This window comes from Diabrotica undecimpunctata, chromosome 8, assembly GCF_040954645.1.
Source record: "Diabrotica undecimpunctata isolate CICGRU chromosome 8, icDiaUnde3, whole genome shotgun sequence".
NCBI lineage: Eukaryota > Metazoa > Arthropoda > Insecta > Coleoptera > Chrysomelidae > Diabrotica > Diabrotica undecimpunctata.
This window is the reverse complement of record NC_092810.1, coordinates 99,537,430-99,554,049: the sequence shown is the minus strand read 5'-3', so window position 1 is coordinate 99,554,049 and position 16,620 is coordinate 99,537,430. Positions and strand designations below refer to the sequence as shown.

At 32.7% G+C, this 16,620-nt stretch overlaps 1 protein-coding gene across 1 annotated transcript in view; it reads left to right on the top strand.

Moving 5' to 3' along the window:
- LOC140449022 (atrial natriuretic peptide receptor 1) overlaps positions 1-16,620 on the top strand; it is a 270,323-nt gene that overhangs the window by 101,417 nt on the left and 152,286 nt on the right. Inside the window, exons 2-3 of the mRNA XM_072542164.1 lie at positions 996-1,161; positions 11,936-12,013. Coding sequence (XP_072398265.1) covers positions 996-1,161; positions 11,936-12,013 — 244 coding nt within the window. The remainder of the gene's footprint in view (positions 1-995; positions 1,162-11,935; positions 12,014-16,620) is intronic.

Below are 16,620 nucleotides of genomic sequence, written 5' to 3'. Positions count from 1 at the left end.
CATCAAAATATTGACCTCTTGGCGTCAATAAGGCTAGAAGTCAACAAACTGAAGCAAGAACAGTGGATACAAGTTATAGCCAGCCTGGACTACCGAGACGGTTCTGCATAATTCTGGAACAACACACACACACACACACACACACACACACACACACACACACACACACACACACACACACACACACACACACACAGGCGTACAATCCAGCCCCGAGGGACATGTGTGTCTTCCATTGGAATAGTGGGACCCATATATGGCCGGTCACACACTCCGTCATGGAGTGCTATCTGTTTGACCTCCAAGCTACGCCACCACCCCTTTCCATCGCAACTAACTTTTACAATAGAACGAAATCGACATAATAAGAGATATGCAGTTCCTAAGATGTTAGTTTAATAAAATAAGGCAATCTTAGTGAGAAAAATAAAGCACTAACCGAAAATAATTAAGAAGTAATTAGGTAATTTCAAGAGAAAAATACAATGAATAACTGGAAAGAATTGAGAAGTAATTAGGTAATTTCGAGTTATGGGTATTTCCAATAAGTACAATTTTATTATTTATAAGTAATTACAGTGCATTCTTGTTATAATTTGTTAAGATTTCATTTAAATATATTGCAATATAATAGTTAAATATAGAGAAATAAGTATTTAATGAGTATGTTATATCTTGAACACTAGAGCTGATACAAAAAAAAAATATATTTTTGGAATTAGCATAGTTAAATTAATCAAAATCAGTTAAGTACTTTTTTTTCTGCAACAAGACAAATTTTATTTTGTTCTGTTATAGGTCGTATACGTCTCAAATTTATATTTTTGAATAGTCAGTCAAAATAATTACCATTACATTTTACAAAAGGTCATATTGTGATATTGTGTAATACGTTCTGTTAATTAAACAAAGTAGAGTACACGATAATATTTAATTTGCTATACAGTCACAAATATTGTTTCTTGATAATTATGATTTAATTTCATAATTTTAAGCTATCCAACGTGCAGCGGCTCACTAGCACCAGGTTTGGCAGGAGACATGCATTTTCTCTCCGATGTTATTGCATTTATTGGACCTGCATGCTTATTTGCCTTAGAACCGGTCGCCAGATTAGCTTCTTACTGGAATATTCCTATTATAACTGGAATGGGAGATCAGGTAAATCAGTTCACTTTTTTAAATTACCTTTACAATATAATATATCGATGGCGTAGAGTGAAACCCTCGTATGTCAAAAAGTGCAAATTTTACAGGAAACCGCTAAAACTGTTTTTTGGTTTAGAATATTGAAAAATTTAAATATATTATTGGATAGTATGTTTAAAGGGCAATACTTTTTTAGGTTACACATTACTTTTTTAAGAAATCATTACTATGGAGTAGTATCGTGACTTACGTGATTTTCACGCAACGTGAGTTAGTATTTATACGAGTATTTCATGCATTATAAAATAACCAATACAATATTAAGCGTAAACTTTTATTAACAGTTTTTAAAAAAATAAGTTCATAATGCATTATAACTAAAACTGATTAGGGTAAGTCCGGGAGAGATGGGCCATCGATATAGACGGGCCATTCTTCATATTGCATATCCTCTGTTTATTGTGCAGTGCGACAATTTGGTGAATTTTCAAGTTGTGTAAGTTTTGACAAAAGGTAAGTTTTTTTTTATTATTTATATATTCAACTGTTGTATCGAGATTAAACAACTGAACCTAACCTAAAATATCCTTATGAAATTTAAACTGTGTGTTCGATGGCGTGGCCCGTCTCTACCGAACCTTTGGGATAGACGAGCCACAGTGTATCGGTATAGATGGGTTAATAATAAGTATTGGGTTTGTATTATTCAACAATTTTTTTTAATAATAAGTATTATCAATTAATTTCTATATTGTTACAGGTTACAATATGCCTTCATATTATAAGCGGAAATCTACTGTTGAAAGAGGTAAATGGAGCGAAGAAGCACTACAAAATGCGGTTGCAGCTATCAGAGAAAATCGCATGGGACTAAATCGAGCTGCATTAGCTTATGGCATACCTCGAAGTATCATACAGAGAAGAATGAAAAATAATGATCTAAAAAAAGTATGGTTTTGCACCCACTGGTGACCATGTACGAACTGTGGCATTTGAGTTATCAGAAAAATTTAATGTAAGCCACAAATTCAATAGAAACAACAATAAAGCTGGTTTTGACTGGTTGCAGTCTTTTTTACGGCGCCATCCAGACATATCAGTGGGAAAAGGTGAAGGAGTTTCTTTGGACAGGGCAAAAGGATTAAACCACGAGGTAGTTAAACAGTACTTCGATCTGCTGCTAAGTATTTTAACCAATAGTCAACTAATAAATAAGCCGGGGCATATTTTCAACGTAGACGAGACAGATTTGCAGTTAAATAACAGGCCTGGACATGTACTCGCGTCTAAAGGAATAATGTCCCTGTTATTACATCAGGAGAGAAAGGAGAAACGATTTCTGTGATAAGCTGCTGCAATGCTGAGGGCGTATTTTTACCTCCGTATTCTATTTTTAAAGAAAAAAATAGAAAAGAAGAATACGCGGATGGAATTCCACCTACAGCAATATTTGTAATGTCCGAAAAATCGGCCTACGTAAATGCAGATATTTTTTTACATTTCCTAAAAAATCTATTTATTCCTCGAAAGCCTCAAGGCAAAGTTTTGCTGATATTAGATGGACATACGTCCCATACAGTAGCAGTGGAAGTATTAGAATGCGCCGAAAACAACGAAATTATATTGTTGTGCTTACCCAGTCATACCAAGCATTTTCTGCAGCCGTTGGACCGAGCTTTTTTCAAATCTTTAAAGGCTAATTTTTACTCGAAATGTCAAAACTATATCAGAAATAACCCAACAAGAATAATTACACGTTACCAGTTTGGTGAGTTGTTAGGAAATGCGTGGAAAATCTCAGCAACGGTGAAAAATGGAACATCTGGATTTGTTGCCACAGGAATTGTACCGTTTGATCCTGATAAAATTCCAGAGCACGCTTTTTTGTCCACAAATGAGAGCTCCTCAGCTATAGTAGAAGAACAAAGTAATACAGAAATAGATCTAAATATTTTAGATAAACCAGGCCCTTCACTTGCAGGCATTACTCTAGTCATTGATGAAGAAACTGCAGCTGGTACGTCTAATGTTGAAGACTCAAGTGTAACACCTGGAAAAGTATTGGACACGTTATCGCCTGTACCCAAAATTAATGCTGCAAAAAAGAATGTAAGGAGCCGAGCAAGAAGAGTGGCGGAAATTCTTAATTCTGCAGACAAAATTCAAGAAAAGAAGATAAAGAAACAAGAATCAAAAAAGAAGACAGTGCCAAAGCAGCAAAACAAAAGGCGTCAATATAAAAAGTATGAGTTAGATTCGTCTGATGATGATAAGAATGCAGATGTGCCAGTTTTAGATGACAGCGAAGACGAAGACGAATTTAATGAAAATAAGTGCATTGGTTGTGGTAAAGATTAGAGCAAAACATCCAGAAAAGATGACTGGGTTCAATGTTTGATTTGCAAACACTGGTGCCATGACAACTGTACAAAAGTTGAAAATGTTTGTGATTCATGTGGAAAAGTTGCTAGTAAAAAGAAATAGGTTAACATCATTATTTTATGTGTTTCAAATTAGCCCAACTCTACCAATAGGAATGGCCCATCTGTACCTACGTATTGGTATAGATGGGCCAATAAGAAGTATTTATGTTAATTTCTATAACTTTTATATTCCTCAAGTTACAGGTTTTTTATTTTGCATAATAAATATATAAACTATAATAAGTATTCTTTTCCAAAAATCGTATCATACACTAGTCAATTTTTCAAGTAATCAAAGTGAGAAAAAAAGTGGCCCGTCTTTCCCGGACTTACCCTACCTTTTATGATAAAACAAACAAATGATTAATTCTTAAACCAAACAAAATTAGGAAAAAGTTTATTGTTAGTGTGGTAGCTCATCATAAAATGAATGAATATATTTTGGAATGACCATCTTTAATTCTTGAAGATGACTGAATTTCTGTATTTTAATAGAATTTCTTTTGGTGTATAATTTCATAAAGTTGTCAGAGACTTCCGGTTTTTTAATGCGCCTGGGTAAATTCTCGTAAGGATCTGAGAATTTTTTCTTCACTTGCATTGTACCTTCAGGATGTTATTGTATTGCACACAAATCCACTACAACAGAATCTCTAACAGGGTTACCAGGACGTATTGAGTTTACATAAGGGATATCTTTAAATTTTAAGAAAAAGTCGTATTCCAAGTACCTTACTTGGTATGATCTTGGATGCGTACGAGCTGTCTTGCACACTTCTACGTATCCTGCTGGTGAATAGATCTCCCTATTTCTTAGATGTCGTTCAATCGTGGAGTGCATCGAATCACACCCCACTTGGGTGTGACACTTTTCTAAAAACTTTTGAGTAATAATTAATCCTGTTTTTACTGACGCCAGAAGCAATCCATTAGATAAAATTACATTGCGGTTTTGGTATGTGCAACCATCGCTGAAGAAAATTACCTCTTTTACTACAGTTCTGCCAATATTATGGATAATGAAATCATACAAAATACTGCAAAATTCGTCAGCATTAAGGCCTCCATGTGTCTCGTCCCACAAAAATCAAAATCCGTCATGATTTTCTAGATTATAAATAGTTAGGATGTGTACCAGAAGTTTCGTTTTGTAATACAGTGCCAACGCTTTTAAAAAGGACTAAGTAGTACGGCTTGTAGGTCAATCGTAAACACCACTACAGATGGATCTTGATTTTTTTTGTCCTTGTCTTTCTCCTTTCTCGCCTCATCTTTACGCTCAATGTGTCTATTATAAAAAATATCAGTAATATTTTTTGTTCTGTAGCCACAGCACTGGTCTTTTTTTGATCGGAATAAAGATAAATTCATTTCATCAAAAATTTGCCAGAATACAAATTTAAATACTGAATGCTGTTGTTCATTATTTACACCAAGGAAGTTTACGTATTCTGTATACAATTTATATTTTGATTGCCACATAGGTTCTAAATATAATTTGGCGGTATCTTCCACAGTAATGTGCTTCCAGTTTTAGTAAACTATCAAGAAAATAATAAACTTTTTGTCTATTGGTGTTCTCATTAGTTTTGATGACAGGATATATTGTTGTGCTAATTTTATCTTTAATACCGACCCAAGCATGTACGGTCCATTCTCCAACGTCTAATGTATGTAAATACATTTTTTTACAAACGTGAAAGGTGGTGCCTACATCTTTTAAATGGTACTGAAAGGAACTGCCTCTACGAGAATTTGGATTATCAGTTCGCCTTTGTTTAACCTCCTTCTTCAAAACTAGCACTTTTATAAAACACTTTTTTTCCGGACGACTCCTTTTCCAGTAAGTAGTAAAAATATTCTGCCTTAAATTATCACTTACAGAACTGCACTTAAAGAATGCAGAAATTGTGTGGTTACATCGAAGTTACAGTTGTCTTGAAGCCCTAGGTACATCAAAAATAATTTTTCCTTGTTCTGTTTTCATTCTACCAAAATATTCTTCTTACTTATTTCTTTGTTTTTCCGAAGAACAGTTGTCTTTACTTGCTTGTCCTCGTTTTGCTCGTTTTACCTTCGTATTAGTCATTATTGGTAAAGGTGCTTCATTTGATAAATTTTGTCTTTCTGCATCAGGTTCAGACTCCGATTCTGTCTCTTCTTCTGGGTTGAATAGTGGATTAGCATTAGAGTCGTCATTATCTTCCAACAATTCCATTGGGGAAGCCCTACAAACACCTGTAGACGTAGAGGATATGATATTATCTCTTTCACTATGTACATCTTCTGACGATTCATTTTGTGCTAAAGCTAGCTGCACTATAGATTGTCCCCTAGATGACCTGAAATTAAATAATGTAACGTTGTATTTATAATACGGAACATCGTCGAAGTGGATTGGATGCATAAAATACTCGTATGTCAAACACTAAACATTCGTGGGATGTAACATTTATTATGGTTTATACGTGGTTTTCAGAGAGTTTAACCAAAAACATTTTTTATACCAAAACTATTTTATCAAGAGACTAAATAATATAAAATTATGAAACAAGTGTCATGCATTTACTAGTTTTTAATTAGATAAACAAAAAACTTACATTATATAAACCAATGTTCAAAGATTTACACAAAACAATTACCACGTCGTTACATACAAGGTTTTCGTTTTATTTAAATTTTACAAAATGGTTACGTGGATTACATTCACGTCACTAGATGTCACCGCTCTTAAGATAGAAAAACCATCTTTATTCCACTAAGTTACGAGGTATTCATTGAAATAACATATTAAGTTTTTTTATACAAAAATTGAGATACGAGGGTTTCACTCTACGCCATCGATATGTATATCTGTTGTTGAGTCGCCAGATTTGTTGTTGTGTTGAGGATTGTAAAGCATGGAATAAGTCAAGCAATACTTAAAGTCAAAATAAATAATAATATTAAAAAATAGCATATAAATAGCTAGAAATATGCTTAATGACACAGCATTTCAGGATAGAACGACTTCAGACTTCCTATAAACTTACGAATGCAGATATGTAGACGCCAGCCTATACACACTATCCAGACTACACACAGTAGATCCGCTGGATCTTTGCACATTGTCATAAGAATTAGAAAATGATTAACATGAAGGTTTCTATACTTCTCTTTTACTTCACTTATTCCATTCTGAAAACTGGGTATTTCTAAATGTAATTTTCCATTTTTTAGAAACCTACAGGTTGGCAAATAACATCTACAGTAAATAAATATTTAAACCATAGTAATCAGAAATAAAAGAGTTTTCATTGCATGTAATCAAATACATAGGCTATGATTTAAAAAATTGAATAGAAATCTACCTCGAGGCTCCATCATCTTAATAATTTATGTATTCAATGTTCAGTGTGATTTCCAGAATTAATTAATGACTTTGTTTTTAATACTGTTGAGAAGATTATTGGTTTCAAGATCGAAAATCTTAAAGCCTAGGATATTATTCATACAAAATGACTAAAACTGTAATAATACTAGATGCAGGTTACACACTTTATCAAACTAAATTAAAAAAAAATCTACATACAAAAATTAAAACAAAATTCAAACAAAGAGACCTATAGGTTTGTTCCAACCCGTCAAATTACCGTTCTCGGAATAGTTACGCATATGCGCTGTAAAGAAAATGCGTTTCAACCGTTTAGTGTTGATAAACGATATGTATTTTGATAAACGAACATACATTTCAATATGTTACCTGTTGAACAGATAAAAATTGCTCCAAAGGCCCTAAATTCATTTTTTCTAATTCAAAATTTTCCAACCAATTTAACACAAGTTGTTGTTCTTAAGAATTAAAAGGTTTACCGGGCATACTCAATATAAAAACTTTTAAAAAATATTTCATATTACTCCGTTGATTTGGTTTTAGCCATATTTGCATAATTAAATGTCAGTTTAGATGTTCGACTAAATATGATACTATTCGTCATTAACTAATAAATAAACTGTTACCCTAATAAATCAAACACGAAGGTACGGTTAGTCGTTATAACAACTGTTTGTTAAAACATATATACAATGAAAATTTAGTGATGTAGTCAAAAATGCTGGACCAGCTAAACAAGAAAATGCAACAGATGTTACACTTAGATTAATATTAGAAAAATTAGATAAGATGGAAGAGAATTTTAATACCAGGATTTCTCGTCTGGAACACAGCACCAAAAGAGCTATTCCAAAATCAAGTTATGGTCCAAGAAATTAGAATAATTGAATGGAATGCCAATGGACTGCTGAAGCATCATAGCGAGCTTCAAGCAATCCTAGATATTGAAAAGATAGATGTGTGTTTAATTTCTGAGACACACTTCACCAATCAATCATACATTAGAATTCATGGATATAAGGTATATCACACAGTACATCCGGACAATGTAGCGTAAGGAGGTAGTGCAGTGATAGTCAAAGACAACATCAAACACCATGAAGAGATGAAGTATGTCACCGAACACATACAAGCTACTACAGTATGTATTAGGATTAAAGACTCAGAAATAAACATAAGTGCAATTTATAGTCCTCCTAGACATAATATTAAAAAAGATCAATATATTGATTTTATGAAAAGTTTAGGCAATAGATATATCATTGGGGGTGATTTCAATGCGAAACACATTCAATGGGGGTCTAGGCTTACAACTACTAAAGAAAAAGAACTATTAGCAGCTGTCAAAGATCAGAAAGGACATGTAATATCTACAGGGAAGGCAACTTATTGGCCAACTGATAGAAATAAAATACCAGATTTAATAGATTTCTTTATAATTAAAAATATCTCATCCAATTACTTGGACATTTGTGAAGGATGGGATATGAACTCCGATCATTTACCCACAATTCTAACCATGAGTGATATGATTATTAGAAAAGAGAACAACCCAACCTTAACTAATAAGCTTACAGACTGGGAAAGATTTAAAGTAACTCTTGAAGAAAAGATCATTTTAGCCGTGTCACTAAAGACAATTGAACAGATAGATCAAGAATTAGATTTATTTGTCAAAGATATTCAAGATTCAGTATGGGATTGCACTCCCATACTGAAAACAAAAGTTAAAGGGAATAACTACCCTAAAGAAATTCGTGAATTAATAGAATAAAAAAGAAAACTAAGAAGAAAATGGCAGCAAACGAGAGCCCCTCGAGACAAAACTGACCTAAATAATGCCAGCCAGCAACTTAAAAAAAAAATTCAGAAAATTAAGAATGAATCTATTAAATCTTATCTGGAAGAGTTACCAAACGACAGCAGCACAGAGTATTCGCTTTGGAAAGCTACAAAAAGAATTAAAAGGCCAATATTACATTTTCCTCCAATAAAACTGGAAGACGGTAGTTGGGCCAGAAATAATCAACAGAAGGCAGAGAGATTTACCACTCATCTAAAGAACACATTTAAGTGGCAAGATGACCAAGGCGATGACCAGGATTGGCCTGAACCAAAGCAAATAGATGAGAATATCAAGCCAACTTCCCCAAAAGAAGTAGCGCTGATTTAATTAAAGAACAAATCGACCCAAATAAAGCACCAGGTTATGACCTCATTACCGGAAGACTGCTAAAAAATCTACCAAAAAAAGCTATCGTAAAATTAACAAATTTAATAAATGCTGCCTTTAGACTACAATATGTTCCAGATTTATGGAAGATAGCTGAGGTGATCATGATACCAAAGCCTGGGAAACCCCCAATGAGGTGACATCATATAGACCAATATCACTCCTACCTGTGATGTCCAAGGTGTTTGAAAAACTCCTCCTGCGAAGAATCCTACCAATAATTGAAGAAAAGAAAATAATTCCAGATCATCAATTAGAGAAAAGAAAAGTCTGTTCTGCAACCTTCCTAGATGTGGCACAGGCGTTTGATAAAGTCTGGCATAAGGGTTTGATACATAAACTTAAATCATTCATGCCTAAACAATATTTAAATATATTACAATCATATCTAGCGAACAGACATTTTAGAGTTAAACCAGAAGATGCATACACTGTTCTCAAGGATATTAAAGCAGGTGTTCCACAAGGGAGTGTATTGGGTCCAGTCCTATACCTAATATACACGTGTGATATACCTGAACTAGAAGACGACACCATAGCTACCTTCGCAGATGACACTGCTGTCTTAGCGGTAAGTGACACCGTCGAAGAAGCTACAGAAAAACTACAAAATTCAAAAAAATAAAATCCATGAATGGACCAAAAAATGGAAAATTAAGCTGAATGAGAATAAATCAGTCCATATAAATTTTACCAATAAGAGAATTAATAATATTCCTATTAGAATAAATGATGTCCAAGTGCCTATTGCAACATCAGCAAAGTACTTGGGGATCACTCTTGATGCGAAACTTCGCTGGAAAGCTCACGCGAAGAAGAAAAGAGAGGAACTAGGCATCCGCTACAAGAAAATGTATTGGTTAATGGGAAGACATTCCTCTCTATCCATAAATAATAAACTCCTAATCTATAAACAAATACTGAGACCAGTATGGACCTATGGCTGCCAACTCTGGGGCTGTGCCAAGCCTAGTAACATCAAAGTAATCCAGATATTCCAGAATAAAGTACTGAGGAACATTGTAGATGCGCCTTGGTACGTTAGGAACAACGACCTTCACCGGGACCTCAAGATGGAAGACGTCAATCAGATAATCAAGAAATTTTCAGGGAAACATGAACAACGACTCCATCATCATGTAAACGTCGAGGCTATCCAGCTCCTCGACAATACGAACCTAGAGAGAAGGCTCAAAAGAACAAAGCCTTTTGAACTGGTATAATGAGTGAGTGAAAAGCAGAGTAAAGTGTTGTGCGAGTATGCATGCTAAATTTAATGCTGCTAGTTATTAGAAATAATAGGAAAGATACTAGTGAGTAGACACCTAATTTTAAGATTTCATTAGTAATTTAAGTTAGAAACAAATTGATAATTGGTCTTACTGACCAGATTTTAATGTAAGTACACTTCTGTGTCTTTAGTAAAAAACAAAAAAAAATTCGTCATTAGCTAATAAATAAACTGTTACACTAATAAATCAAACACGAAGGTACGGTTAGTCGTTATAACAACTGTTTGTTAAAACATATTATATACAATTAAAGTACGAAAAAGGATTGTATATTTAAATGTCACGAAAATAATTTATAAACACACTGCAAACGCTGTCAAAACAAAACTTACAATTCCCAGTAGTGGAATCAAATACAGCCATCGTCCTATGGCTGTTTGTTCGATGTATGCTGTTGTATACGAACAGGCGGCTTAAGTTCATTTATTTAATTTCTCAGCAAAGACACGTAACATAAAAAATAATTCGTGAATAATGTCATAATTATGCAAAAATCTAGCGGAAGGACTGTACCTATCTTGATAACATTATTTTTAGATTTATAAATAAACTAGGTAATATAAGGATACAAGTCGAAGAATAAGCTATTAATTTCGGATTCAATAACCTAGGACAACCAATGGGCCAAGTTTTAGCACTTTAGTATATTCCTTAAAAAAAAGAACAGGCATAAAAATATAAGAAGAAAAGGAAAATACGTATTAATTCTAAATTAAATGGATTTTTTTTCTTAAACCACAGGAAAACTATGTACAAGCTATGTATAACTATGTACTGCAAGAATTTGGAAAATTTTTTTCAAGAAACAGAAAAAGCGTAAGAACATGAGGAAAAAGAAGAAGATATATAAATACCAAATTTAATAATGTCTTGAACCAAGGAATTTCGACCTTAATTTCTATGTACCTACCGAGTCTCGATAAGTATCGAAATTATTAATACTTAAGATTCTAGGACTCTTTCTTTAGGAAAAATTAAAGGCATAAGAAGAAGAGTTGTTAATTACAAATTTGGTAAATAATTTTACACTTCACGACCCTTCTTAAAAATAAATAAATAGGATAAGAAACCAAAAGATGCAGAATTACCAATAAAAAAATATTGTACATACTAGAAAACTCTTGGCAGAAACTATAGAAACGTAATCAAAATCTTAATTCAAGAAGTGTTCCAAAACTGAACTAAAACATCTTATGTCCTGTTTCACAGAACATCCTCCTGACTTCAACTTACTATGCCAAACCTGTTGCACATTAAATCGCATCTGCATTAAAAATGGTCTCTACTACACGAATATGACTGCAAAGTATTTGAAATCACTAAACAAATAATATAGGAATATCTTCAAATATCACACAAATGCGGATACCAAGATACTCTTATTTTTTGTATATTATATTTTCTCGGTTTTAAGAAACTAAGTATACAGATCTTTTTATATTTTAAATTGTATTTTTACTTTCAGCCGCAGTCGGAAGGACAGATATCAGTTACCTCTAGATTGCTAAGAAGGTATAACGCAAAAAATAAAAGTAATACTGCGGTAAGTAGATACATTTACCGATTTTCATCATTATTTTTTTCGATTTTTTAACCAATTTGACTGATTTTTTTATAAAAATATCTAATTCCCAACTGTATAATGTTCTGTTTTTTTTCTACATGTTTTATACATTTTTGTTACTTTGCTGATTGACTGATTGATTGATTTCTTTAAATGCTTGTTCAAAATATTTCTGAATATCTGCCATTTTATATTTAGGGCTTCTACCCAGTCGCTCTGATGAGTCCTGCTGAGACGAAATATGTATAGACGAATTGTACAGGCATTATACATGAAATCTAATCTTAACTGAATATTCTGTATCTTTATTTACTCGTATCTTTATTAGAAACTAGTTCGCGAAAGGTTCTTGTTTAGACGAATCGATCTGTTGTGGAATGCAATTTTAGATTCTCCATGTCGATCCATTCATCGTCTGCTTGCTTTGAAAATTATTGAAGGCGCAGATTTATGGAAAAATCTGAATTTTTGTTTTGAACACCTAGAAATCTTAGTATTTCTACTTTTTGTCGTATGTTTCGCACGGATGCGCAACAGATAAGTAGAGGTATGAGACAAGGTAGTGTTCTTTTACCATTACTGTTTAATTTATACTCCAAAGAGTGATTTACACAAGCACTTGAAATCTTTACAGAAGGGATCAAGATGGGTGTTTAGAATATAAATAACATTCGTTATGCCGTCGATACAGTCAAAATCGCTTGTCGCTGAAAGTGAGAAAGACCGGCAGAAGCTACTAAACACAACTGATACAGGGAAACAGTTTGGTTTAATAATAAACTCAAATATATTTAAAAAAGAGAATAACAATAAACATAAAGAAGAGAATAAAAACCATGGTTATCAGTAAGAGGGGTTAAAGTCATAACAAGGATCCAGATAGAAAAATGAAGATAGGAGAGAAGTACTTGTGAAAATGAATAAAAAATTATATAAGAAAAATTGGAGGACACTTAATAATTCCTAAAGTGAAGGTGTGTTAGTATTATGTATGAATGTGAAATGTGAAATTAAATTATTAAATCCTTTATGGTCCAAGAGATTATGAATCAAAAAGAAATTTCAATAAAGAATTGAACATTATTAAACAAATTGCATTTAACAATGATTATGATCCATCTATTTTAGATAAACTTCAACACAAAAGAGAGCTCAGACTCCTTCAACAACCTGCCTTTCCCTCAATTTTCAATAATTCTCCCATTTATGTTTTTTTACCGTTCCATTGTTTCAAATTATCCAAAAGAATAAAAAAAATCATCACTTCTTTTTCTAACAACAACAAAATTTCATTTAAAGTTAACAACACCCTTAATAGAGTTTAACCAATATCAAAGATCCCATACATTATATGAACCCAGTGGTGTATGTAAAGTCTCTTGTTGAGATTGTAATGCTATCTATATTAGTATAACTTACAGATCTTTATCTATCAGATCCTCCGAACACTCCAAGAGAAAGTCCGTATTACGTATTCTTCTATCACTATCACTACCATATTTGATCTTATGACCCTTTCAACTATTTTCCATCTCTTAGCATCAATAATCCTAGAACACCCTCACTTTTTTAATTAAATTCAAATATTCTTTATTTTACAACAATTACAATTTAAATTCCCCTTACACATATATATACAACCTACGCTACAGTTGACCATCAAATTTTTAATACAATTCTTTTTACTTATTTATTATTAACATTACCTTATTCACACACAATGAGTTATAATACAGTAGACTCCCTCTATAACGAGAACTGAAATGGCAGACTAATTACCTCGTTATAAGCGGATCTCGTTATATCCAACAACAATAATATTGTGCATACATATGAATATGTAGTTTTCTAAAACATTAACTTTCTATAGTGAAGCCATTCGGAGCAATATAAGATGCTAATAAATATTGTTTGAATGGCGTTTTTAAAACAAAGTTGTTTACTTTTATTATCAATGAAATGCATTAAAACAAAAAAGAGTTGTTTACTTTTACTGTCAATGATATATGTTAAAACAAAAAATCTGTATTCTGTAAATATGTATAAAGCGTATAAAGTTATTTTGTCATTTTTGACCGCTTTAAATTGTCCAGTATTCTATCTATCATATTTTCTAAAGATGTGAAACAGTTTTATGCTTCTTCATTTGCATTTTGTCCTTGGATAAAGTTTCTGACAACCTTTAAAACACTTTCCACATCTTGTCTATTAGGACCCATATTATTAGGTGTGAATGGTCAACCCAATACAATGACACTTGTGAATCATAAATTTTACATTTCCGACTAAGAATCATAAATTGTAAGAAGTTTATTGCGGGCGGCCCGCAGTTAAAAAGGGTATTTATTTATAGCTACGGCCGGGTCAAAACGTAAAAAACACGTTTTGCAATCTTATTTTCTCTCGTTATAAGCAAATTTACCTCGCTATAAAGGGTTATAGTTCAATAGAAATTTCACGGGACGTCTAATGTACCTCGTTATAAGCGAAACCTCGTAATAACCGTGTTCGTTATAAAGGGAGTATACTGTACTTACACTACAGGATATTATAACCTCTCGCAGTGGTCTCTAGAGGATAAATTTCTTTTCTTTCACATTTAGTTACTCAATCCTCAAAACTCATTTTTTGTCTCATCATCACATTTTAATTTTTATCTTTTTTTAAAACCAGCTTCCAATTTTACTGATCAATTTAATTTTATAATCAATTCATAAGATACAAACAAAAAGGTATAAATGGTAATAAAAAGAATAGCTAATGTCTCAATTTTAATAAACTAATTTAATTTAAATTTATAGAGAGTTCAACATATGGGCCCTAACTAAAAAATGTACCATCAATCTTGTTCTAAATGTAATTGTCACTGTAAATAGTAAATTATCACTTCTGACATATCAAATTAATTTGCAATTAAGATTTCTACAGTTCGAATGTAGAAAGCTCTTTCGAGTAGTGATTTATGTTCCCTGTAGTCAATCTAAGTCCATCGGCATATTGCCATATAATATAATAATTTGAATGATTTAAATTTAAGGTTATTTTGCAAGTACATACCACAAAGTGAGTAGTTAAGTTAGACTGATTAGTCCGAAAAAGTTTTGAACTTGATCCTTATGGATTTTTTTAAATGAAATTTTTAATTAAATATACCAATTACAACAGAAGTACTTCGATATTTTAGTTTGTTAACTACGTGGTAAACAGACAACTCCTGGGAATTATCCATTTTTAAGTTTATAATGAAACTTCGAGTTTGACTGAAAATAGGATTCATAGAGACTTCTCACATTTCAGTTATGAACGTGACTTAAACATTCGTATCAATTGTTAGTTCTATGTAAATTTGTGTAATTTCTGCAATATGTATTCGTTGTTCTTTTCCTTTTTATCTCAGCAAATTATATCTGAATTCATGACCTAAATATTTATATAATTAATCTTTCGTCTTTCAGTTAGCAAATCTCTTTTCAAACTCAAAGACCGAAATGCGGTAGAAATATATTACAGTCGCATTTGTGGTGTGCATTGATAAAGTTCAAGCATTTAAGCTAATGACATTTGAAATAGAATTAACTGGGATGATTATTAGATTCTGTGTTCGAGGATCTCATTTGAGAATTGCCCTGGGGACCGTTTCTACTAATACAAAAGACGATTTGTTTAACTTCTAAGATAAATAAAAAGTAATGGAAGGTAGAACGTTCATTACAAGTGCAATTAAGTCGAGTCAAATGTAGTTTGTCTCTATTTTTTCGAATTTTTTTTTCTCTTTTAGTGCAATATTTTACTTTTATTTTTCCGTTAGTGTTATAATCAAAATTGCACTTGGTGTAGGAAATTAAAATTAATTTTCAGATATTTGGGATTCCTCACATTTATCCTTTGCTTTCTTATTTTCATGGTTGTTACTTTAATTAGATTTCTGGCTGTGTAGCATGATATTTCTATTATTTATTGATAAGCCATTACCATTGAGCGACCCTTCAGAAACGGTGGATGCCAATGGGAAAAAATATAACTATCTCCTAAAGTTGAGAGCCAATGTAGAACAATAAAACTCACAACTTTCTTTGGTAGCCAATTGTTAAGCCTCGTTTAGCTCAGTCTCTTATTCTTCTTCTTCTTTTTATATAGACATTACTCTGCCTGTTTTTCAATATGCCTCCAGTAAGTTGTCGTTCCATCGTTTTCGTGGTCTTCCTACTGATCTTCCTATTGGGGAAGCGACTCTTGCCATCTTTACTACTCTATTTGTTGTCATTCGGCTTATATGATCGTTCCATTCTACTCTTTTCTATTTGTTACTCAGTTCTTGGTGTTCTCCACCTTGCATCTACGTCGTATATCTGTACTTCTAGCTCTGTCCCATAGTGTCTTATCATCAATTTCTCTAAGTGTTTTCCTCTCTGCTGTTTCTAACATCCTTTTTGTCCTCTCTATGTCAGGTCTTGTTTCTGCAGCGTATGTCATTATTGGTCTGATGACTGTTTTGTCAATTCTGCCTTTCGTTTCTTTCCCGATATTTCTATTTCTTCATATTGTTTCATTTAGGCAGCCTGCGACTCTGTTTGCTCTATTCGCTG